This window comes from Saccostrea cucullata, unplaced genomic scaffold, assembly GCF_032062105.1.
Source record: "Saccostrea cucullata isolate Sc308-1 unplaced genomic scaffold, CSIRO_AGI_Scuc_v1 ctg136, whole genome shotgun sequence".
NCBI lineage: Eukaryota > Metazoa > Mollusca > Bivalvia > Ostreida > Ostreidae > Saccostrea > Saccostrea cuccullata.
In genome coordinates, this window is record NW_026930969.1 from 48525 (window position 1) to 75518 (window position 26994).

Genomic DNA, 26994 nt, shown 5'->3' on the forward strand with positions numbered 1-26994 from the left:
AATTTTTTTAATGTAAAACAAATATTAAAAAACTTAATCAGGTGCTCTGCATTTTCTCCTCTCCCGTTATATTTGGTGCCGTGCCATGCCCTGGAATTGACAGGTGGAAGGCCTGCCAGGGATGAGCCTGGGTTGGGGTCTTTGGAGGGCCAAAGACCTTTAAGGAGGGAGGGATGTGGCGGTAACAATAGATAGCTCAGTTGGTAGAGCAAATTTTCAATTTTGCGTTTTCTCCTCTCCCGTTATATATATAAATGCAGACTTACACTGTAATATATTTAGTTCTATAATGTGTTTCTACAAACAGCTTGAGTTCTTGGTATTTGTCATTGTAGATTTTTTGCTGCCTCCTGCAGATACACTCCATTATAACAAGTATCACTGTAAACAGGCAAAGAACAACCAGTCCTATACACATATTCACAATGGCTTCGGCTGTAAACACAATGAGATGGTGATTTTTATGAGTTGAATTATGTAGCAATGATCTCCGAGTTGTAGAAGATGGTTCCTTTGAGAAAGTGTTGGTATTTGATTCGTTATTTGTAAAATTTGAGTATCTGTCTGTCTGTGATATTTCTGGGGGTTTTGTTAACTTGTTCGTGGAACTGGACGAAGGGGCTTCCGGTGCTGTGGTGGCGATGCTCCTGCTGGCAAATGATGACTTCCTACTGAGAATTTCTGTACTGGAATGATCACTAAGTGCGCTCAAACTTGTTGACGATGTATAATTGTCTTCTGGAGTTTTATATAACTCTGTGTGGTAAGATTGCTCTGAAGTGGTTGATGAATCATAAGTAATCGTGATATTAACGCTGTTTTCTGCAGTAGTCATAATAGTGGGTGTGTCATCTTTAGTGAACGTTTCTGTCGTATTCTTGACGGTAGATGGCGTTGTAAACATCCCTGTTGAGATGTCTACGCCTTCTGTGGTATCACGTGATGAAACCGATGATATTCCTTCACTGATTGTTGATTGTCTTGCTGACTGTGCAGCTGGATCAGGAAGAGCTGAAAGAACGATGCAAAAAAATATTTTTGAACCACGGAAAGAAATCAGAAATAACAAAATTGATTGATCATGGTGGAATTTAAGAAAAGAAATACAGTCTTAAATATGCCATATTTTTTTTACTTATGATACAAGGAAATCAAATTTCAACAACTTTTTTTAAAAAAAAGCTATCCATGAGTCGTATTCAACGGACATGTTTCATACCAAAACTAAGTTAGACCTTTGATTCAATGATAAGATTGACAACGAATGACTCTATCAACTTGATCAATACACAAGACTCACTACATTGATCAGCCAACAGGGGATGCTCACTCCTCCAAGGCACCTGATCCCACCTCTGGTTGTCCAGGAGTTCATGTTTAATGCCATATTCACACGTTTGTGTTGTTTTTGTTGTTTGTTTTTTTTTACAGATTTGCACTGTTTAAAACAAATTTAAGACCGATTTTTGCTTGTTATCTTCTCTATGTCATTAAACCTATTACTTTTCTTGTTCCAGAATACTGTTCAAAGAAGGATAATTCTATTACGGATTTCGGCGATCTATATATGTATTGCTTTTAATACTAGTTTTTATGTACCATCTTCTTTCAGTATGAAATACGATATATAAAAATTAGTTATATAAAAATGTAGCAACAGATTAGTGATACATACACAGATCCGGCGGTTTGCAAGGAAGCATGAGCCAGTCATCTACTGCAATATCACTGGCATAACTGTCCTGTCGTATTGCTTCCAACACAATCTAACAAGATATGAATTCATCTTTTAATTTCATTTAGAAAAACCTCTTCAGCACTCATTTAACAAATACAATGATGTTTCCACATATCATTGTGTGTACAAAAACTAGTTAAAAGAATTTAAATGTCTTAAGTACCTGAAACCTTTCTGAACAAATCGGAATTTTGAAATGTCCACATTTCCAGTCCTCTCCTTGATTTCCGGACATTGTAAATAAAATCTTTTCGCTAAATTTTTTTCCGCTTCCAGTCCGAAGCAAAACCTTTAATGTTCCCACAGCTAAAATATATTTTGGTAATATTTTAATCTTTAATGTTAAGTGAAAACATTTTTATAAGATAATATTGCTTGTTACAAATTAATATAATTACCATTTAGTTGATTAGGACCGTTCATATGGTACCAAAATCTAAAGCATCGGTTGCTACGGTCACTGGGATACCATGGAGATAATAAACGGGCCACGTCACCTGGATGTCTAGGGGTGGAAGCCTCCATATAAATATAATGACCTAGGAAGTGAAAGAATAAAAATATTATGTAATTAGGGAACATCTATTTTTCTATTAGTGATACAGTAAACTGAATGGAAGTATCAATTGAATTTCACTGATGAACATTCCATTTATGAGCAAGTAAAGGAAAAATTCTAAATTATTTTTCTTTTTCCAAATCTATTAAAGTTGACATAATAAATTCTCCATTTGCATTTGGATTTTTTGCATTTTTTATTTTTTAAAGATTTTTTCAGCGATGATAAATACCAGTCGTATAATTGGGTCCTAGGGTGTGATCAGTGTTTGGACCGGTTCTTCCTGTTGATGTCTGCCCGCTGTGATGTGTCCAATCAAAATCATCCGTTTGGTCCTGACTCCACCCACAAAATTGACTAGATTCAAAGTCACAACTATCAACTTCAGAAGGTTCTACATGAAATTTAAGAGCTTCCTGATTATAGGTCTGATATGGAAAATGGTATTACTTTGAATTTACGTTACATGGCATCTAAACTGCCAGAAATATTTACCTAGACATTTTGGAATGGATGAGCTCCAGTTTCGTCCATCACAAGTTAGAAGAGCCTCTCCTTGTATGGTCATCCCATTGTGACACGTGACCTCAATCACAGACCCAGTGTGGGATCTGATGACGTCACCATTTGTTATATTCTGTATCAATGGACATCCAGGAGCTATGAAAATATTTTTTTCGAAAATATTAAATGGCTTCTGTTGATGATTTTTTTCTTTAAAAACATTTGGAAGAATGACTCGTGCTCACTAAAACAAGAGGCCCATGGGCCACATCGCTCACCTGAGTAACTTGGGTGATGCAGATCTTTACCAGATTCCCCCTCTTGCTATACCTATCATGTCCAACAACCCCTTCCCTTTTTTATTTTAAAACTTTAGAATCTACACTACCCAAGGATGCTTCCACATAAGTTTCAGCTTTCCTGGCCCAGTGGTTCTTGAGAAGAAGGTTTTTAGAGATTTGTTCTATATTTTTCTATGTAAAACTTGGAATTCCCTTTTGTGGCCCCGCCCTACCCCCAGGGGTCATGATTTTAACAATTTAATATCTACACTACCAAAGGATGCTTCCATATAAGTTTCAGCTTTCCTGGCCCAGTGGTTCTTGAGAAGAAGATTTTTAAAGATTTGTTCTATATATATTTCTATGTAAAACTTGGATTCCCTATTGTGGCCCGCCCTACCCCCAGGGGTCATGATTTTAACAATTTAATATTTGCACTACCCAAGGATGCTTCCATATAAGTTTCAGCTTTCCTGGCTCAGTGGTTCTTGAGAAGAAGATTTTTAAAGATTTGTTCTATATATTTCTATGTAAAATTTGGATTCCCTATTGTGGCCCCGCCCTACCCCCGGGGGTCATGATTTTAACAATATAATATCTACACTACCCAAGGATGCACCCACATAAGTTTCAGCTTTCCTGGCCTAGTGGTTCTTGAGAAGAAGATTTTTAAAGATTTGTTTATATATTTCTATTTAAAACTTGGATTCCCTATTGTGGCCCCGCCCTACCCCCGGGGGTCATGATTTTGACAATTTAATATTTACACTACCCAAGGATGCTTCCACATAAGTTTCAACTTCCCTGGCCCAGTGGTTTCTAAGAAGAAGATTTTTAAAGATTTGTCTATATATTTCTATATAAAACTTGAATTCCCTATTGTGGCCCCGCCCTACCCCCGGGGGTCATGATTTTAACAATCATATATCTACACTACCCAAGGATGCTTCCACATAAGTTTCAACTTCCCTGGCCCAGTGGTTTCTTGAGAAGAAGATTTTTAAAGATTTGTTCTATATATTTCTATGTAAAAATTGAATTCCCTATTGTGGCCCCGCCCTACCCCGGGGGGTCATGATTTCAACAATTATATATCTACACTACCCAAGGATGCTTCCACATAAGTTTCAGCTTTCCTGGCCCAGTGGTTCTTGAGAAGAAGATTTTTAAAGATTTGTTCTATATATTTCTATTTAGAACTTGGATTCCCTATTGTGGCCCCGCCCTATCCCCGGGGGTCATGATTTTGACAATTAAATATTTACACTACCCAAGGATGCTTCCACATAAGTTTCAGCTTTCCTGGCCCAGTAGTTCTTGAGAAGAAGATTTTTAAAGATTTGTTCTATATATTTCTATTTAGAACTTGGATTCCCTATTGTGGCCCCGCCCTACCCCCAGGGGTCATGATTTTAAGAATTTAATATTTACACTACTTCCACATAACCCAGTGGTTCTTGAGAAGAACTTTTTAAAGATTTGCTATATATTTCTATGTAAAACACATTGTGGCCCCGCCCTAGGGGTCATGATTTTAACAATTATATATTACACTACCCAAGGATGCTTCCACATAAGTTTTTCCTGGCCCAGTGGTTCTTGAGAAGAAGATTTTTAAAGATTTGTTCTATATATTTCTATTAAAGATTGTGCCCTACCCCGGGGGGTCATGATTTCAACAATATATATTCTATGTAAAACTTTCCTGGCCCAGTGGTTCTTGAGAAGAAGATTTTTAAAGATTTGTTCTATATATTTCTATTTAGAACTTGGATTCCCTATTGTGGCCCCGCCCTACCCCCGGGGGTCATGATTTTAACAATTTAATATTTACACTACCCAAGGATGCTTCCACATAAGTTTGAGCTTTCCTGGACCAGTGGTTCTTGAGAAGAACTTTTTAAAGATTTGTTCTATATATTTCTATGTAAAACTTGGATTCCCTATTGTGGCCCCGCCCTACCCCCAGGGGTCATGATTTTAACAATTATATATCTACACTACCCAAGGATGCTTCCACATAAGTTTCAGCTTTCCTGGCCCAGTGGTTCTTGAGAAGAAGTTTTTTAAAGATTTGTTCTATATATTTCTATGTAAAACTTGGATTCTCTATTGTGGCCCCGCCCTACCCCCGGGGGTCATGATTTTAACAATTTAATATCTACACTACCCAAGGATGTTTCCACATAAGTTTCAGCTTTCCTGGCCCAGTGGTTCTTGAAGAAGAAGTTCTATATATTTTATTTAGAACTTGACCACACCCTATTTTTAAGAATTTAATCTTGATTATTTCCCTTTGTAAGGGGACAGTGGCCCTTGAGAAGAAGATTTTTAAAGACTATATATTTTAACTCCCCTTTACCCAAGAATGCTTTGTACCAAGTTTTTAAAATTGAGCCCAGTGGTTCTTGAGAAGAACTTTTTAAAGATTTGTTCTATATATGTGAAAAGTTTACAGATGGGACGGTCATGACGGACAAAATGTGATCAGAAAAGCTCACTTGAGCCTTCGGCTCAGGTGAGCTAAAAATGATCTTCGAAAAGAAGATAGAGATAAAATAAATTTGGAACATTGTCGTTATACCATATGGTACAAAGCTTGAGAAAATATCAGCATTTTACAAAAGATTAACATTTTTAGTAATCTGTTATATATATAAATATATATATATATATATATATATATATATATATATATATATATATATATATATATATATATATATATAAATATATAAATACGAGTAAAATAAAATCGTAGTTTTATAAAATATATAAATATTTATATTTATATATAACTTCCCCTTGAACATGTTGAAGTTTGCTAAAAATATTATCAATTTCCATTAACAAAATTTTGTGAACAACTGATGCCCTGTTGCTATTTTATTGCCAAGATGTGTCCCTCAAGTGCAAGTAAAACTACAAGATCAAGAGGTCAAATGCCTTAGTAACCATAAAAGATTTGTCACAAGGAATAAAAATGTGAAATGTAAAAAGTTCTTGCTCCAGACTTCCAAAAAATATGATATGGCCAAGTTTATCGTTTTCAAAAGATGAACTCCAAGGTCAAGACCATGTGATAAAAATATTGGTTTAGCAAATAAAGGTTTCGTCATAATGAATACACGATAGCCTTAGCACCAACAGTTTATTGGTTATAGTTCAATCTCACATGAAAGCACTAACTCTAACCAATCAAAGTTAAGGTTAATGGTTTTGCAGACAACATATACAACAGGCAGACGGACAGACCAAAAAATTGACTAAATGCCTTCGAATCTTTGATTAAAAGGGCAAAAAACTGCATGGGAAGATAGTTATGAGAATATGACTTAAAATGGTTTCGTGGTGAGTCATCCAGTACCAATTATGATTCGGTGTTATAAATGTATTTTTAGCAAATACTACCGCTGTAGTACTAGTATAGAGAACATGCAGTGACGCAAACAACACTGACCTTTACTATACTCTATAAAGCACAGATTTTTTTGTTTTCCAAAAAGGATACCACATGTATTATTTTGATATAGTTAAAGAAGAAATTCTGATATTTTCCTTTTTTACAGGGTGTGTCAATGCGAATTATGAAAAAAAAAAACGAATGTTGCAGACATTTAACACAAAAAATAAAATACCAGAAAAAATCTGTTTCGGTTACTAGATAAGTTATACTCCCCAAGTAATCAAGTTGCAGTCAAGTGCAGTACTAGTATAAACTATCGTCATAAGATGACGATAATGTAAGTACTGCATGTACTCTTAAATTGATAATTTCTGATCATCAGTTCTCCGACTTGTCTGTGTATGTATTAAATGCTTTTTATCTGAAGAAGTTGAATTATATGACGACTCCTTGGCCTGTTCGTGGTATCGATGTTAATTCTAATGATTTGTCATCCAAAACAATAACATTTACATTAATGTTTATTTCATTTTCTGAACATTAAACTTCAAATTTAGTGATATGCATTTAAAAACATTAATAAACCATGACTTCAATTAGCCACTTTAAATTATTAACACCGTATATCTTTATTAGAATGACCGTTAAGCTGTTGAATTTTGTGCTTGTTTAGAAGTGGAATCAAATTATATTTTACAACATCCTTCAATAAAAAAAGTCATCATTACTGACCGCCTGGAGGCAATTCTCTGTGAAAATTAAGTAGGGGTATAATGCAGTTCGATGGATCAGTATTTTTGCAAATAGCTCCAAGGCCATCTTCGCATGCCAAGGGTTTTCGATCACTGTGCTTTATTTTAGCAAAAATTTGGGAAAAAGATGAAAGTTGTGTTTGTTTTTTTAAAAAATGACTTCACTATATTTTTACAACCGTCTAAAAATTCTTTCAAAGGAATCAATGTTATTTTGTAATATGGTTACTTTCCGTCATGTTCCTTGTGCGTTTTTTTTTTTTCCAAAAACAATTCATACATTGTACTTTACTGTCAGTTTTCAAACATTTCAAAATTATGTATGAAACCAGCCTTAACTAACTTAACATGGTTTCTGAATGTATCTAAAGTATATTTCATAGTATATTATACTTCATCAAGGTCATAGTACACTTACCCACACACCTTGGTGGGGGTCTGCTCCAGAAACCGTTCCTACAGGTGTCGTAAGATTCCCCGTACAGAACAAATCCATCATTACAAGTAAACGATATTGCTCGCCCTTTCATTCGGAAACTGGATCTTCCATTCGGAATTTCAATCAAATTACAATCTCCTGGATAGAAATTTACATACACATTTATATGCAAATTGGGTTAAACAGTTCCATGTATTGGACCGATTAAAGAAAGAAATGAAAGCGAAATAAAGTTTTGGAGAGTGTTTGTATTTTACAAGTCTCTATACTCACCAAGCACTAATAATGGACTAATTCCTGTAAAAATAATAATTGTAACAATAAATCGCATGTACATTTCTTGTTTCTGAAACGTATTAAAATGACATTTGGATCAGTCAGGCGCTAAACTCCAATTAGGGGTGATTAGGAGATAGACGGGCGACATAAATCGTGGACATAAACTGTTACAATGGAATTCAACAAACTAAGTGGCCTGGATTAGTACAAAACACTCGGAAAGATTTCTAAAGCGATGATGCTGTTCCCAGGACTAAGTTGAGCTTCCGGTTTCCCATGATGACTCCATCTCTTGGAATGTCCGTTTAACATATACATTGTGTAACATTATATTTATAAGAAGTGTGGATTAGAGAATTATGAACTATATTAAAGGATGGACGCTTCAACAATGGTTTGCTCTTAAAATTAGGACTTTATGACATAAATTAATATCTTGATTCTTTAAGTTGCTTTGAAATTTTTTGGTTGGACCAAACCAATTTTATGATATTCTGATAGCGGACTTGAAGACACACTGATGCTACGATTGTTGCTTCTTTTGTAGGGTCTGGGTCTTTTTGCTGTGCTTTGCAACATTAATCCAAAACTCTGGTGACTTTATGAAGATCTTCATTAAACATTGCTCTCCAATGTCCATAAGCAGTATAAATTACTGGTAGAACTAATTCTGTTTAATATGTTTTAGACTGTAGGTCAAACTGCAGCACTCCTTTAAACATCCGGGACAAGTGGTACTTCCGGGATGAACCTGGCTCTGTGTTGAGGGTCCGGAAGAAAAGTCTGGTTTTCAAACAAGCCGGAAAGAAGACGATACGCTATAAATGTCTAGAGGCTAAAGGCCAAACCTTCATGCTTAGGTATCGTTTGACTTTTTAAAAAAACAACATTTATTTAGTTTTGTCAATTTAAGTGACTGATTTGTCCTTCAAAATACATAAATATCACTTTTCCAGAACTCGAGTTAATGAAGAAAACGCCCAGGGAATATTGTGTATAGGATTTGTTTCGGTTGATGTACCCAAAGCTGATTTTAGTGTATGGAGACTGTCACGTAAGATCTGCTTGCCTCTTCACTAAATATTTCCAGCTGCTATTTGAAACCATTCCTTTGATAAAAATTAATGATATTCCACTAATTTGATTTTATCACTCACTTTGTTGTAGAGGAAGCCGCAGGTCACCCTTTGATGGCCCCTGTTTCGGTACCAGCTATGGTGACTCCAAGTATCAACAGTATGTGCAATGGGGTCCAGTCACAAATACAGTACTATGTACATAGGGCAAGTACGCATCACTTATTGCAGTCTTCACAATATATCTAAAATGTGTAACTTTGTCACAATTCCCAAGATAAAATAGCTGCAGATCTGTAGTTCACTGGTCTGAAAAAATTGGATGGACGGTGCTGTCCATATATTTTTTTAGAGCTATAGTTCTGCAGCTAAGGATAAAAACTGTATCTTTTAGTCAACTAAATACATTGTGCATATAATCATAGATGCACAATTTATCGAAGACACTAGTTTTATTGTGCTTTATATGTATGAATTTAACACCAGTATCTACTGTATTCATAAACGTAATACTAAGTATACTATGCTCAGAAAAGACGTGTCGGTTCCCGCCAACTCTCCGACTCATGTGGCAGACGACAATACAGGGAGCATGGCGGCTATCATTTACAAAATACGACATGTACTTCATCACAATGAATAGAACCACACTCCACTTCAGCTGCGACACAAGAGACAAAGACAACTTTATTTTAAGGTTAGAACTGCATCATTATATGTTGCTTGAAAATTTATATTGTCGCTGCTTATTTTTTCACTACATGTATATATTATTAATAAATTAGGTAAAAATAATATTCTGGTTCTTTTTACAAAAGAAAAAAAAAGTAGAAAATCTATGCTCTATCTAAGTTTCTCGCTTTGACTCACCAGGGCCACTAATATACAGAAAGGAATAGACGGGGTTCTCTGTCTTCGTATTCTTCCGCTGTCCGGGGATCCTTACTACAGATTCAAAATTTCCAGAACGAATTGTAGGTACCTTTTAATAAAACAAGTTTTAATTTGATGCGTATAAGTGTATTCATTCAAAATCGAAAATTTTAAATAATTTACATTCAAATAAATCGGGACTGCATGTCAATCTTACTCGAGGGGATTATTTTTTACTCCAGACAACTTTTCCATGATTTTACCGGACAATCCTCGTAGAAGTTTTTGAATAAATTCTCTTTCAAAATAATATAACAACAGTTCGCAAATAAAGGAGCGCAATTAGTGCCCACGGGAAATCCTACAGTTTAATTGTTGGAAAGCTTGATCTCTGAGGACACCCGGGAGTATATAAATGTTGTCAATCAGGAACTCCAGAATCCTTATTATATCAAATTCAAACTGCTTGTGTGTACAATCAGAGTGGTTTTTATCAAAGGAATTTTGCTGATGACATCGCCGGATTAGAAAATTTCCGAGTTCATTTTTATTAAGAGAAGCAGTTGTCTATTATATGAGTCTAGATTTTAACTTATCGTGAGGAATAACGAAAGTGAATCAATATAAAAAGTTCTTGATCTATCTTTGGTTGATTGTAGAAAAAAAAATTTAATGTTCACCTGTAAAGTGTGTACGGTCTTGTGCAGGCGAACGTACATTTTCATATTATCGGTATGGTTGAATGGAGTAAGCCAATTGTCTAGTAAAGCCTAAAGTTACACTACATCGATGGCAATCTTACATATGTTATTTTTAGAAGTACGAATTATTTCTAGGGTAGGCAGTGTCATATCGTATAACGTAGATGAAGCTTAATATTTTTCTTTTTTTTCTTTTTCTTTTTTAGCTGGAAGGGATGACTCAGTTTTTGACATGATTAAAAGGGTTCCGCATGGTCAACGATTTCGTCTGTACAAAGATTGTAACTTGATCGAGAGCCCTGCACGACCACAATTCCTATATCCATAAATTGTTCAGAAGGACAAGAGCAAAAACGTTGACACAACTGGGTTTTTTTAGCCAACAAAAATCTTATGATAGAAACTCGAAGAACTCAAGAAGGCAGAAATGGTCCTTTTTATTTCAGGGTAAATTGTCGGACAATGGATATTAAATTAATATTGTAATGCTACTAATACAAGTATACTTTGTAGGTAGAGGAAGAAACGGGAATATATATTTTTAGAATAAAGACTTTCTCACAGTTCAAAATGTTTTTATGATTTTCTATACATTAAGAATACTACGGGGAAACCAGGGAGTTTCACTAGATATTTCTATACTTCAAGTGATCCTCGCAAAACATATTTTAGCAGGCGTGTAGAAAGCAATTTATACCGGGGATAAATTGTATAGTCTGTAAATCACTTTTTATTCGCGAGAACTTTATTTTCGCGTAATTACGCGAGACAGTGTGCTCGCGAAAATTTAATTCTCGCATTTAATAGTATTCCTTAGGATAATACAGAGCAAGAACCACAATTCGTGAAAATTTTGTCTCTCTTATCAAGAGTCAATGACTACTGGGAGTATTTCGCAAAAAAAGGTGTCGCGAAAATTTCGTGACTTACAGTATCTCTTCTGTTTGTTCAGTCATTTACTATCCTACGTATTAAGATAAAGCCTTGAAATTCCAAAAAGTACCTGTAAGTCAGAAAGCCCTGCAGTTTGGCTAACACTCTCTGAAAACCCTAGATGCATCAACTGACAAAGTGTGATGTTTCTAAGCCCCTTATCATCTCAAATATTTATTCAGATGTAGCCATGAAATGCCAAAAGTCGGTCATGGTGACGAACATTTTTGTTAACCGAGCTGTATCAACTGACAAAATCTTATGATTTTAAGCCTCTTAGGTCACTGTGCCTTTTTATTGACATATTCTGAGGACCCAGGATGTACCGACAACATTTGATGATTCCAAGCCAATGAGTATTTGAAAAATAGCCATAAATCCAAAAGTAGGTCATGATGACTTCTTGATAGAAATACTCCAATGACCAGAGATGTATAAACTGGCATAGATGATTCTTAACCTATTATTAACTGAAATTAAGGTACATGTATTACCTTATCACATTTATTAAAATGTAGGCCACAATGACCTACTTTTTAGGTGACATACTCTGTGGATCTAAATACAAGTTTGATGATTCTAAGCCAGTCAGTACCTGTTAATAATGTAATAAAGCTATTAAATGCAAAAAGTAGCTCAAGAAGACCTACTTTTTGGCTGACACACCCTGAATACCTAAACAATTCAAAAAGTAGGTAACTGTGACCTGCTTTTTAATAATAAATTTTAAGGTCCCATGGTGTAACTACTTATTCCGTTTGACGAATCTTAACTTCTGAGTAACTGAAATAATGACATATGTTTTGAAAACAATTAGCCCTCAAATAAAGTTGATCAACATGACCTATTTTTTTGCAAAGAAAAAAAGTGTACCTACACACTCCAAAGCCACGTGGTGTAAAAACCGACAAGCATAGGTGACCATAAGATTAAAAGTATTCATGTTATGTATAAAATTTTAACTTAAAATTGATACCCACAAGACAATATTCAAAATGTAGGTCACTGTGACCTACTTTTAAAACATAATCAAGTCCTAAGATCCACTTACTGACAAAATTTGCTGACAAGGATTTAGTAGGTCTATAGTAAGCAAAATATCAAAGTTCAAATAAAAATAAATTTTGGTCAACTTTTTAGTAAGCTTGTGTGCAAGTTAAGTGATAATCTGCCTAGTGGTTTTTGAGAATTTTTAGCAACCATTTCTTTTAATTTCACTAATTATCTCCCAATGTTAACAGGTCATATCCCTATTTTTATCAAGTATTTTTAGTAGAGGTCAAAAATGTGAAATATTTTTATATGGGCAGAGAAAACATATGGACAATGGCTATTCTTATGTAAACCTTTGATCCCCTTTTGTGGTCCCACCATGATCTTAAGGTGTTGTCATCCACATGCTATGTTTTTGGCTCATTGGTTTGTTAAGATTTTAAAATCATTAAATTTTCACCGATATTTTTTCTTCCCAGAGCACAGCTCTTCATTCAAACAATATTGATTTCTTTCCACTCAAGAATACTCTGTGCCAAGTTTGGATGAAATTGGTCCTCTGTTTCTTGATGACATTTTGAAAAGTTTACAACTACACCATAAACAACAAACAGAATTTTGCTCAGAAAAACTAGTACAAACATTTTCAGCTCAAAATGAAATGAAATAAAAAAGGACACAAGATCTAGTTGTTTAAAACATTTAATGTTATACTGTCTGATGTTAAAATCCTGGCTGAGTTGTGTTGCCCCTCCAGCACACTCCCTCAGCATTTGCCTGTGTTTTACAATGGCAGTCAATGCCCAATACATAGTAATATGTCAACTAAAACAAGGGAGCACTTATAAAATGCTGTTTTGGAGAAGAAACCTTGCGACATTTACCTCTGGTCAAGTCAAGTACATAAATCTATCATGAACTAGTGAAAATAGAAAATAAATTAAACACACATAGATGATTACCATACAATTATCACAAAATATCAGATTTTTTTTTCTCTCTCATCTCTTAAAGTGATCTTCATTGTTCAAAACCTGTAAGTTCACATACAACAGCATTGTAAGGCGTAAAACTGTACTTTCTTTTTTTATATATATATATATATGACATCAAATGATTGTACCAGTAGGTTGAAATTCACCAAGATGACCAGAGGCAAAAGTAAAATTGAATGCTTGTTACACTACCCTGACTAAATCTGAGGGGGGTTTACAGTATTAAGTTAAAAGCACTTCTACTGCTGATCACTGTCCTATTTTATATAATCTGTGTCTTTTTTGTTTTTCTCCAATGAATGGCTCGAACAGGTGTACAGGTTAAAGATGAGTCACAGGAGGGGGGAGAGAATTCTGTCAGCTTCCAGTTTCTTTTTCTGGCTTATTGAAGACCTGTAAAAATAAAAGTGTATTTCTGAAAATTTTGAACCAAAAATAGTTAAATCAGTATTATATTAGTTTGATAGCAACTCGGAATGAATTAAATCTGCAGAAATTTGCCGCAACAATGGATGATCACAATCTATAGACTCTTGCTGAAACAATTTTCTCAATTCTTTATAAATATAACACAACACTGACTTTCAATTTACATCAATTATTACGAAGATATAATTCCCATCAGTGATATAGAAAATCAACAACCTTAGGTTTCAGTGTCACTGTATATTTACAGAATTAAATAAAATTGTTCAATTAATCTAGCTTTTTTGTTTGAGTGGCTGCATGTATCAATTTTTTTTTTACATGGGGGTTTTCTTTAATGAAAGAACTCCTGATATTTTCTGCATGTGATATATACATGTAATTCCAATGCATTAATTTTCATGAAGATATGACCCAGGTAGTTAAATACAATCCAAAACTTTAAATGCATGTGTACATAATTTTTAAAGTAGAAATGCACATAAAATATTTTAAAAAATTGTTTCCCTTTCATGCAAAATTATTATTAATATTATTTTTTTTTTGGGGGGGGGGGGGGGGGGGGGGTTACCCATGCTAGTAGCCTACCTTCTGAGATTTTGTGTGGCTCTGGGTGCTGTGTTGTGGGATGAACTGTAGACTGGAACCCTGGAGGTGGATTCTGTGTAGTAGGCCAGCCAGCAGAGTCTGAAATCCAGAGGACAAGCTGTTAATGTGAAGCCCGCATAATATGCAGTCTTAACATTTTATACCAGTACACATGTAATTCCTTACATCTGCCAAATTCTAAAATGTTAGCTATCAAAATTTCAGTTCTCTTTCACAGGAAATTAAATTCTTCTACTTTGAAATTAGTGAATTTAAAATCTGATTGTTCTTCAGATGAAAAAAAAATTAATTTTAATGATGTAACAGCATTCAACCCAAACAAAAAACAACTTTAGACACGGCCCTTCATGGTTTCTACCTTAAAAGACAGATTTTTTGTACGATTTTGACTTACATGAATGTCTGGGAGGAAAATGTTGCATGAAAGGTGAGCTTTCCACTTCTGTCAGTTGATGAATTGATTTTAACCAGTGTGGGGCACCCTCTGAAAGTCCATTGTTTGCTGTAAAAGAAAAAAATAAATAAAATTGCAGCTTTTCATGCAACTAAATATAAGCAGGAACTTTTATCATTTCTTTTTAAGTTATCTGTAATGTAAAAACAAAGGATCAAATTAATGAGTGCATTTACAATATTCAAACTACAATACACAATGCATTCCACATAAATGAAAATCATGCAAGTTTTTCCATCTCTAACCCACAACCACTTCTTCAACCAAATATCAGAATACACCTTGCTGCATTTTAAACAGGTAATATTTGGGGAAGCATTTGAAAAAATGTGAATGTGGGTCCAACTCAGACATGGAATTGTAGGACTAAAGTCCAACCAAGACGAATAGGATTTTGGTTCTTATCCAAGCACAGAATTGTGGGTTTATTTCCAATTAACAGGATTGTGGGTTTATTCCAGATGAACAAGACTGGGGTTTATTCCAAACTGGATTGTTAGGTTACTGCTCCTAGGCATCCCACCTCTGGAATTTCCAGCAGTTTTTGTTTCTCACTTTCTTCACATTTTTTGTTTTACAGATTTCTGATTTCTCACCATTCATTATCATCACCTTATATCGCTGGTCTAATATACAGACATTCTAGAATTTTAGGATACTCTTTCCTTCCTTAATCTATGAACAACGTTTCAATGGGCAATGAAAATCTCTCTAGTTTGTGAGAGTGTCATTTCTTGGGTCACCCATACATAAAAAAGATTCTAATAACTAATATGTTATCTGAAATATTGCTTATATGGACATTAAACTTGTGGGAAAGGGTAAACCAGGAAAGCCATGAACATTGGTCCCCCGCAAACTGGTGCAGAGAAACCAATAATTATTTATGGAGATTCAATGTTGCATACACAATGATAAACTGATGAATTTGCAGTTTTATCACACGCTTGCAATATCTGGATAAATAGAATATTCAGGATATTACTTCTGTATGTAGTAAAAGTTTTATCTTAAATCCAACTCGATCTGTATATATGTAGATCTGAAAAATATAGCCATACAGTGCAGATGAGTTAAATCATCCTTTTTTTGGAAGGAGGTAGGAGGGGGGGTATTATTCAGTAATTTGTAATAGCTTCACCTCAGAGAAGCATAGCATTGTATTGTTAGTCATTTTAAGGCTCTAAGCCAGTTTTGACACCCTGAAACTTGAATTGTCTTATACACGACATGGAAACAAGGAAAACAAACACATAAAAAGATGTGCCATTTAAAAGGGAAAAAAATTAAAGCAGTTTAAGGCCTTAAAAAATATTTACAATACATAATTTAAATAATAAGTTTACGTAATTTTTGATTTATAAATGCATAATAAGAGAGGCAGTTGTCTTCCACTGAAAACTAAATGACACAAGAGTTCTGGGGGGGCAACATTCATAATGAATACATATAGATCAATTTCATATTCTGCCACTGTACTGTATATTATTATATATATATCATTCAGTCAAATTAACTAGTCTTATAAATAAATGCAAAGGAGTATAATGACTTTACTGCACAAATATAAAATGTGTAGTTTTTACATTATACATTTTTTCAAATTCCAACTTTAATAAAATTCCAATTTTGGTTTTTTTAATGTTGTTCTCTGGATGTTGATTTTGCATGAAATGAATGTATGTACAATGAGTTCAGATATATGCCTGTATGCTCTGAAGATGACAAGCGAGATGAATGAATGACTCTCTGATGATTAGATGTACCCACCAAGAGATCCTGAGGAAAGAATCGCTGGGTCATTTGTCATCCAACTTTGTGATGGCGTAGAAACCCCCCATTCTGTAAAGCGGACAAGATTAGAACTTTAAGAAAAAACTTGTCAGAACGATTCTGGGGACGAATGGGAACGGAGACACGTAGTGTGTCACCAAAATCTAGGGTTTTACATCTGTATAGCATGTAGACTTTGTTTAATTATTTTTCTTTTCACAATACAGTGGCAACACAGGTAGAGAAATGTACACCAGTATAAAGAAGGTACAACAGTGGGCTGAAAATACATGTATCTACTGGGATTGGTACAACAGAAATCCACTACTACATGGTATAGATACATGTACATGTATCTGCCCCCGACGTGTCTGTTCTTTTTATGGGTTGGTGAGAGTGTAGCCTTACTTTTCTGTGGCTGATGATTAGATTTGGTAGCGGTGTTTGTGGGAGGAGCACCAAAGCTGATGTTGATATTTGGTAGTAATGCCCGAAGTCCATCTTGCCAATCTTTTGTGCTGAATACATCATTCTAGGTAAAACAGAATAAAAACAATTCTATTTTTAAGTTTTTCTTTGATTTGTCTTAAGGTATTCCCAAAAAGAAAATCAGTGAGTCCTCTATGGCTGTCTAGATTGATTTTGCTAATGATATATTATTCATGAAGAAATTTATGTTGCAAATTCTTTGATGTTAACTATTTTCTAGTCCCTGCAGAACTGATCACTCTTACTGAATATTTAATTTTCATAAAATACCTGTTTTCAAGCGAACAAATAGAAAGAAAATAGCTCAGCTCAGTTTTGATTCTTCAGCACTTACCTGATTTTGAACTTTTTGACTTTCTTGTGTTTCTGAATTAAAACTGTTGTACATTGGAGGTGGCTGTAGAAAATTCATCATACGACTTCCAACCAGATCTGTAAGTTAAAAAATACACTCGTCTTCAGCAACTCAGTTAATTGGGTGGGTCTCAAACATCAGAAAACAGTACATAAAATCATAATATGAGAGAGAAGAAAAGTTACATAGATAGAAAATCTTACAAGGAATACAAGGAAAATCCTATGTATATTTGTGTCTTGATTCCTTAACAGGCTTAACATGAATCTTACTGCTCAAGTTATGTTACCTTTTGCCGTAGAGATACTTAATGTTTATCATAGCTGAATTTTGGCCTAAATAGGCCCATTGAGTACTTAACCCACCTTTTCTTAAGAATGCTGGGTGCTGTGCATGTTGTTGCTGTTGCTGTATATGGCTAAGTGAAAAACCTATCGAAAATTTCAGGGAAAATTGAGTAATGTGATGTGAGATCACTGTTCGGATATATAAAGTGTACAGGTTGGCATGCCATAAAATATCCATTAAAAGACTACAGAACATTCTCAAGATAAAATATAACGATATGTGGGCTAAAAACTAATTTATTTTACATAGACTTTCATGTGCATACGTGATATGAACAAAATGGAAAATACACATTATTCTGTAACTTTTCTAAAACAGCCCTAATGAACCTCAAACCATACGATAGTTTACCTGGGGGTAAATTTTGTGGATTTGGCTGAGAAAAACTTGTTCTTTGGGGCTGTGAAGATTGTGAAGAGCTCTCTTTTTCTAACAAATCAGCTAAACCTTTGGAAGATTCATCCCAAGGATCAAAACCTAAAGGGAGAGATCAACAGTGTGATAAATCATTGTCTTCATCAACCACGTTTTATTCTGCATGCAGTAAAACACATCTTTCCATAGGGTCATTATTCTGTAGAATCAAAATTCTTGTCCACTCCACAGGTGAAAAATTGTACAGTTTTTTATATTATCACTATATGCATAAAATATACTTCTAGTATACTTGAACAAATACTTGTGGAAAATTTAATTTATGACTATATTCAAAACATTAATTATTAATACCATTAAGTACTCCTACAGTATAAGGATTGTAATAACTTACCTAAGTCATCATCCTGGATATCTCTAGATTTGGAGCTGAATCCAAATGCTGCTTGCCAATCTTCACAACTAGATACTGGGATTGAGTCAGCTATTTCTGTACTGGGAACATCTGGAACTTCTGAAATATAAATGATACCAGTGCATAGAGTAAATAATAGACCTCTTTCTGTATGGAAATGAAAAATGGTACATGTAGTCATGTTCTTACATTGCCAAGGTCTATAACATCTGCAAGAACATATCACAAACAAGATTTCTACCATCAACCCAAAGTCCAAGTTATAGAATTCACTCGTTTACATTTTCAAGGTGCAAAAAGCTTCTCTTTCAATTTATTTTGCTTTTCCAAGATAGAATAATTTAATTCTTTTTGAAAAAAACTATTCTCTTATTCAAATCAGGAATAAATATACCTGTGGGTGTTGGCACTGGGATTTTCTGATTTCTGTGAAAACCATTTCCGCTAAAGAGTGAAAGACTAGTAGCTGGATTCTCGAATGGTTTCAGTGCCACTCCCAGGGGGAGTCTGGGAGGGGGTTTAAAGGGAGGTACTGATGGTGACACTGGAGGATCTGTTGGCTTCTGTGAAGAACTACAATGAACATGTCACATTTTGTATTAATTCAAATTGCAAATATCTGTCCCTTATCTGAATCAAAATGATTTTATTGCTATCTGGCCATAAGAAAACATCAACTTGAAAGATGAACCACTGCTTGTAAACAATGATCAAATGAAGTATAAACACGTCATGAAATATTTTCCAAAAACTTGTCAAAGTGAGAAACATTGGATTCTATAAATAGAATTTTAAATGTAGAGGTAAAACCTGAATTTCTATCCTTACCTGTTTTCTGAGTCTGTTAAGAGTCTAGGGTTGGGTTTACTGGTGTCCGGTTTATGGTTGGAGGGTCTACTGTTGTCTATTTTGCCTTGCTGTAGACAGGGCCACGCCTCTCTGTTAGAAGTGTTGGGAGGAGTAGAATTGGTAGGCGGAGTCACACTCTGGGGGGAGTGTGTTTGTGTGGGTGTGGGAGGGGTTTCTGAGGGTGTGGTAACTGTTATTGGAGACGATGTTTTCTTCCTATAAAAAAAAAAGTTTTTTTTTATTTCAATATTCAAATTATTTACCTCGCATCTCATTATTTGCAACATTTAATGGCAGTCTGATAATAAAGTACTTACTGTATAGGAATAGATTTACTGCTAGTCATTTGGCTGTTTGCTAAGTTCTGTGAATTCATATACTGTTCCAGTAGTTTTTGTTCATACTCTTGATGTTTACTAAAAAAAAATTTAGTTTTTTAAAAATTGAACAGCCTTTGCTCATAAATAGCTCTCCCTTATTTTAATTAACAAAAATTGACAGTGATATTGCACAAATAAAATCACTAAGCTTATTCGATTCTTAATAAATAAATCTATGTTACATCAAATGTTATTTATCAAATTAAATGTATGAATTTCCTTTTATTTTCTACATCATAGTCTGGTCATTGTTAGTTCTTAGTAAGTCAGATTCATAGGCTCAAACTGAGATATTTTTGTAAGAATTACCCCATTTGCATTTCTTCTTTGGTAAAACTTGCTGCTTCCTCTCCTAATTCATGCAAATACATACAATCCTAAAATAAAGGAAAAAACATTAAATATGGAATACTTCAATACATCCATGGATATAACAAAGGATATTTTGAATTCATTTAATAATTTAACATTTTAAAAGAAGTAAATTTTTATTTTCAATGAAAACGTTGTATCAAATATCAAAAGGTAAATTGGAGCATCATTAACACAACAGAATCATAACTGAGTCAGACTTCTTAAAATCGTTAAAATTAATATCATTTAGATAGATTTAACTGCATAATCCTATAAGAATGACACCAAACACAGGGCTGTACAATATAGAATCGATATCAAGAAAAAACTGAAAAGTAACTTCCAATCAGACATTTTTTCTTCAAATTATGTTTAAAAGATGGGAATTTCAATCACCAAAGATTATATTTTACTTTTTTTGAATTAAAACCTTCAATAATTATATAATTTATAAGGAAATAAAACAGTTTTTATAATTATTACATAATACAAAGAGAAATTTTTTTGAACATGTTGATTTTACTGTCATCAAAAGTTTTTATTGAAGTGTTATTTTTAAAGACAATGAGACAAGAACTTTAAAATGGGTAATAAAACATGTAATTGTTATGAAATGTATGCATTAAAATGATTTAGAAGCCTTTTCTGATGGACTTGTTTCAGAATCCAATATATCGGATATCGCTTTAAAAAATATTGTATCGTATCGTATTGAAATTTTTGGCTCAATACACAGTCCTAATCATAACTGAAAGTAAAAACTAACCTGTTTTTGGCATTGAGCACCTCTCAAAAAATGACTACAATATTTAGTTGTCCCAAGTGATGCTTTCAACGTTCTTCCATCCACGTGTACATTATTAACTGCTAGAATTGCCTTAAGCGCATCATCACAGCGATTATAAGTTACATACGCACTCGCGCTTGGACCCTGTTTTCAAAATCAAAAAAAATTATTGTTGAAATATGCTTCTCTGTTTAAATACACTCAAGAACAGAAATATTTTTAACAGTGGATTATGGTGAGATAGTGTTGTTTTACAAAGTAGTACTTGTTTTTCTTATGTTTTAATTAAATTTGTTTTATATGTTAAGTACTAACCTGTGATCCTGCATACGAAGTACTTTGATTTATCACAACTTTATGAATTTTCCCAAACTTCCCAAAGTACTCTTGCTTCTTTAATGTTTCTGGGTCTGCTAACTTTTTGGAAAGACCAACAACAAACACCAGGTTTTTCTGTACCACTCTGAAAGGATAAACAACATGCAAATGCAGTAAACTACAATGTAAATGTTATAAATCAATTTCTTTCACTTTGCCTCTACATTTATGTTTCCATGGAATGCTGTTTGATACAATAATGGCAAAATTACACAATGAAAATGATGAATTATTCAAACATTAAACATGTATTTATCTCACAGCCAGAATGTTTAAATTTTATAAAAGCAGGTTAGATTATACAGCTATCTGAACAAAATTAAGGTTTGCTAATTTTTTTACTAATAAGATTATACATGGGGGGTCTTTACACCGGCAGAAACACAGACAGTAAACATGGTAAAGATACCAGCTTTGAGCAAGTCACTTAGAAAATACTGCTACATAATAGCATGCTGTAAGGTAGCATCTTACTCCATGTTTTTCATTCTTATCTTTCACCTATTGCCTTTTCTTACCTGACATTAGCTAGATGTTTCCTGTTCTCTGCAGCCTTTTGCTTTCTCTGCAGATCCTTCTGTCTTCTTTCTTTCCTAATCCTCTGAAATCTGCAAAAGTATACACAAATTATTTACAATGGTCACCATCTTTAGTAAAAATTGTATGCAAAACATTTCGCAAAACTTAGCACTTATTTTAAATGAGATTCAACAAAAGACAGACAAAAACTAACAAGAGGCCCATGGGCCACATCGCTCACCTGAGCACTAAGGGTAGGAAAAAGTAGAAAATGGCTTTTTATTGTAAAGTTTAAATCCAAAAGTAGTCCCATGACCAATCATGGATTTGCTATTTTTTAGAAAATGATTTTTAAAGAATTTTCCTATATATATCTTTAAAAACTTTGGTCGCCCATTTTGGCCCCACCCTACCCCTGGGGCTCATGATTTGAACGAATTTGAATCTACACTACTTGAGCATGCTTCCATATAAATATGATGAATTATGGCTTTGTCATTCTTGAGAAGAAGATTTTTAAAGAATTTTCCTATATATTTCTATGTAAAACTTTGGTCGGCCATTTTGGCCCCGCCCTACCCGCGGGGGTCATGAATTGAACAAACTTGAAACTACACTACCTGAGCATGCTTCCATATATATATGAATAATTATGGCTTTGTCATTCTTGAGAAGAAGATTTTTAAAGAATTTTCCTATATATTTCTACGTAAAACTTTGGTTGGCCATTTTGGCCCCGCCCTACCCTCGGGGGTCATGATTTGAACAAACCAGAATCTACACTACCTGAGCATGCTTCCATATAAATATGATGAATTATGGCTTTGTCATTCTTGAGAAGAAGATTTTTAAAAAATTTTCCTATATATTTCTATGTAAAACTTTGGTCGGCAATTTTGGCCCCGCCCTACCCTCGGGGGTATTGATTTGAACAAATTTGAATCTACACTACGTGAGGATGTTTCCCCATAAGTTTCATCTTTCCTGGCACAGTGGTTCTTGAGAAGAAGATTTTTAAAATATGCCACCAAATTTTCATTTCTTTCCAATGATCTCCCCTTGAATGAGGGCGTGGCCCTTCATCTGAACAAACTTGAATCCCCTTCACCCAAGGATACTTTGTGGCAAGTTTGGTTGAAATTGGCCCAGCAGTTCTTGAGAAGAAGTCAAAAATGTGAAAAGTTTTCAGACAGACAGACGGACAGACAGATGGACGCCGGACAAAATGTGATTAGAAAAGCTCACTTGAGCTTTCAGCTCAGGTGAGCTAAAAATGATAAAGGAATTTATCAATTTTTTCAGCACTGTAACCAATATCTATAAAGATGTTTATTCATTTGTTTGAAAATAATCTTAAAGGTTTTTCAGACCTGCCTACCCTTTTCATTTCAAGGGTGTAATTTCAGTAAATTTTTGGTGGAATTTCAGAGGTGAAAGCGTAATCAATCATGTTTTCCTTTTTTGTTGTTTACTGTACATGTAATACTGTATAGCGGGTTTTCTTGGCGGATGTAAAATTTGCTGTTTTGCCTGCTCAAAGGTATGCCAATAATTATGGCGTAATTTTTTTTAACGGACAGTGTTTCAGCCCTTTGCAGATAAACAATAAGAAGAGTACAGACTATTTTAGCGATTGAAATTTAAATAAATCACCCACTATACAATACTTTATTTTCTTCAAAACAACCGAAAATGTACTTTACTAAAGAAAGCTGGCATAAACTTTTCTTTTTTGAATCATCTATTGGAAAAAAGTGTTGTAAAATACCAGTATCCTAAAGTATATTAAACTTGTATCAACTGTACACCCTTAATGAAGCATTTGGTCAATTTGTATCACATCACTAAATTGAAGGCTTGCATTTGCATGTTTACACAAATCTTACATAATAATACTGTATGATATATCTTTTTAACAATCACACTTCTCTATTTTGTTCTAAGCAATGTTAAAATAAACTACATTGAGCATAGAAATGGCTGTACGTATTGCAATATTATATAACAGTTAACTAAGTAAAGCGCCTTCTCGTGTTCTTCCGAATCTTCGCCATACCAGTTTACATATACATGTAACTACTAGGTATATTTATATGTACGTTTTCGAACAGGTCCTCTATTAATTACTTTTATTAGAACTTCTCATTTCATTTTAGCAGGTCGTACTTTGACTCTTTATTTACACGTTCATAATGGATTTTAATCCAAAATATCTAAGCGTAAAATTATTTTAAGTGGCGTAATAGCGTAATTTTGTGGTAAAAAGCGGGAGGATTACGCCAAAAGCTGAAGGGTAGGCAGGTCTGGTTTTTTAAAGGAATTTTTACAGCATTTAAACGCATCAGGTCAGTTTGTAATGACAATTGATCTTACAAACACTTCAAAAGCTTTGGACAATAATAAATTTCCATATCTGACCAAATCCCTATTTCTAAAACTGCAGTTTTGAAAAAAATATTAAACCTGCATATAATCGATATAAGTGGAAAATTAAGAAATATATTTCTACTGATATATAATTACAGGACAAATTGTATGCTATAAAAAAACTTACTCATCCTCTGTCAAAGGTTTGAACTCTGCAGGATCCTCTGGGTATTGCTAAAAATAAGACAAAATCAAATTATCTTTAGAAAATAAACATGAAAATAAGCAAACAAAAAACATTTACAAATCCATATTGACCATATACATGTCCAATGATGATGCACTGAAGACTCAATCTTTTTCCACTGTTTTCTTTTTACATTCATACCTTCTAGAGTATTTCTTCAACCAATTATTAAAATAAATCAAATATACTACAAGAGTAAATAATATACTTTTCTGCAAGCAGGACACAACCCATTTTCATCTGTTCGTATTCTGTGCCAACAAAATCTGCAAATCTGACCAAAAGATTTTCACATTATTAACCAAGTCTGACATTCATGTAGCAGTTTTTTGTTCTATATTTGTCTCCATAATAAATCAGCATACCTGATATCCACATGTACAGGGGAAGAAATTGACATCATCAATTTCCAATGGTTCCATACACAAAGGACACTGAAAATGCAGGAAAAAACAAAAACATATTAAATGGTGCTATTAACCATGGTGTGTTTTAACCATGTTAACTAACAATATCAAGTTTTTTTTTACCCAAAGAGAATATACCCCCTAAGACTATAAATTATTTTCTCCTTTAGCTGACTAAGTTGGGTAAAATTAAAAAAAATCTCCTATGCCCTTCATTTATATATTTGCAGTAGCTGATACCAAAACAATTACATTGGTAAATATAAAACTTGTGTGATGGGTTGGTGACCTCTTACAAGTAAAGAAGTAAAAGTAGAAGTAGAAGTAAAGTAATGTGAAATATCATAATGTACAAATTGGATTCCTAGCTTCTCCAAATCTAAAATGGTACTTTCCCCACGACTTTCCATTATTCTCTGTATACTCGCACATAAAATTATCAAAAAAGCTCATTGCACTTTTGTTTAAAAACTTTGACCATTGATTACTTTATACCATTAGCATCTATATCATATTCACCTCAACTGGTTCTTCTGAAGACATTTTCTGCTACGACTTTAAAGTTCTACAACCAGAGAAAACAATACAAAACTTTTCCACAAAAGTGAACATTATTAAAACATACGTTTTGCTCCTGTAAAATGAAAGTTGTAAGTAGGATAAATAGGGTATAGTGAGGATCATATTGAGTGCTTCAATTCTTTGTCAAAGAGAAAATCTGTTAAGCTGCACATTGATGCAACAGAATTTTTTTTACCAAAACACACTAGTACCCACAAGCATTTACAAATAAACTGTTTCATTATGTATACATAAATCATTTTGTCTTTTTTCATTTCTACAGTTGTACTATATATAATACAAAAAAAAAATCAATTTTTTGAAAAGAAACTACCAGATGTTAAGGCAAAATTCTGTCAGATCAATATTTTACATAAATGAAGACAGTCTCATAACTGTATTTAGTGTGATTCAAAACTGTAAAGATATTATACTGCTTCTCTACCTTTCAGTAGTTTTTGTACATTGGTTTCATTACAACATTTACTTCATATTCTGGTGAGCACAAAAATATGTTATACAGTTTTGGGTTACACAATTTTCATTCAAATCTTTTACAAACCCTTCATTTACAGCGATTGAGAAAAAAAATGATGCATTTTCTTTGTCCTGCCAACAAAATTTCACAAAAACTTGTTTCAATTTTTAAACAAATATTTAAATCAATGTTAAACAGAATAAAATATCACTGTTATCTATTTATATTGATTGTATATGTTATCTGTTGCTGTATATTGTTGATTTGTTGCCATTCAATATGTCATTGGCTACTTTTTCATCCATTGCTGTAATAACTTAGAGTACAGAAGCTCAAAAGCAAACGAAAATCATGGTAACTACGACATATTCACAATTTAAATATCTATATATCGGTTACCGTCCAAGATGTTAGACTTGAAAGAAGAATACATAGACAATTTATTTGGCAATTTTCCAAATTCCATTCATTATCAACTTAAATGTAAGCATATATTCTAAATCTAAGTACAGTGATATACATTTAATGGTTTGGATGTTTTAATTTGGACTGTATGCACTGGTCGATAATAAGTAGACATATTCTACAGAGAAAAATGTCCGACGAAAAGTTATTTCGGGCGTTTCTACCACAGTTCATTCTACTCTTAGAAACCAATATACCAACTAATTAAAACGACTCAATTCTACCTGAACGTTTTCCATAGAATAAAACTCTCATTTATGATTGATATACTTACTCTGTAAATAAAATTACAACTTGGGATCCCCCTTGAAAATACTCGATGACACAAATTATTCACTGCGCAATCGAATTCACGCACAAGAGACCCGGATGTTCGTGGAGACGAAATTGAGGTTATGAAAATGTTTTGTTTCTAAATTATAACTCGAT

At 33.7% G+C, this 26994-nt stretch overlaps 3 protein-coding genes across 5 annotated transcripts; 1 reads left to right on the top strand and 2 right to left on the bottom strand.

Moving 5' to 3' along the window:
* Positions 1 to 242: 242 nt before the first annotated feature.
* Positions 243 to 8157, bottom strand: LOC134230756 (MAM and LDL-receptor class A domain-containing protein 2-like). The gene is made up of 8 exons (XM_062712595.1): positions 7953 to 8157; positions 7659 to 7817; positions 2793 to 2957; positions 2530 to 2691; positions 2137 to 2277; positions 1902 to 2044; positions 1676 to 1766; positions 243 to 1011 (listed from the first exon to the last, which is right to left on the bottom strand). Exons 1-8 carry the CDS (start codon positions 8014 to 8016, stop codon positions 263 to 265), a joined length of 1674 nt encoding a protein of 557 aa, XP_062568579.1. The 5' UTR covers positions 8017 to 8157; the 3' UTR covers positions 243 to 262.
* A 56-nt stretch (positions 8158 to 8213) lies between these two features.
* On the top strand, positions 8214 to 11179 carry LOC134230758 (uncharacterized). Its single transcript, XM_062712596.1, has 8 exons — positions 8214 to 8352; positions 8506 to 8552; positions 8647 to 8818; positions 8915 to 9012; positions 9126 to 9245; positions 9566 to 9731; positions 9908 to 10008; positions 10815 to 11179. Exons 1-8 carry the CDS (start codon positions 8318 to 8320, stop codon positions 10934 to 10936), a joined length of 861 nt encoding a protein of 286 aa, XP_062568580.1. The 5' UTR covers positions 8214 to 8317; the 3' UTR covers positions 10937 to 11179.
* Positions 11180 to 13220: 2041 nt separating this feature from the next.
* Positions 13221 to 26951, bottom strand: LOC134230766 (CCR4-NOT transcription complex subunit 4-like). Of its 3 annotated transcripts, XM_062712609.1 has the most exons (21): positions 26840 to 26951; positions 25581 to 25626; positions 25020 to 25088; positions 24863 to 24928; positions 24595 to 24641; positions 22040 to 22129; positions 21459 to 21606; positions 21123 to 21287; positions 20312 to 20379; positions 19940 to 20038; positions 19602 to 19838; positions 19168 to 19346; positions 18753 to 18872; positions 18335 to 18460; positions 18001 to 18066; positions 17615 to 17712; positions 17200 to 17323; positions 16789 to 16860; positions 14959 to 15066; positions 14544 to 14642; positions 13221 to 13922 (listed from the first exon to the last, which is right to left on the bottom strand). In XM_062712609.1, the coding sequence occupies exons 2-21, from the start codon at positions 25602 to 25604 to the stop codon at positions 13912 to 13914; spliced, it is 2016 nt and encodes a 671-aa protein (XP_062568593.1). In that variant the 5' UTR covers positions 25605 to 25626; positions 26840 to 26951; the 3' UTR covers positions 13221 to 13911. The 3 variants fall into 3 exon arrangements, with proteins under 3 accessions (XP_062568593.1, XP_062568594.1, XP_062568595.1); XM_062712610.1 differs by lacking the exon at positions 18001 to 18066; XM_062712611.1 differs by lacking the exon at positions 16789 to 16860.
* Positions 26952 to 26994: the final 43 nt, after the last annotated feature.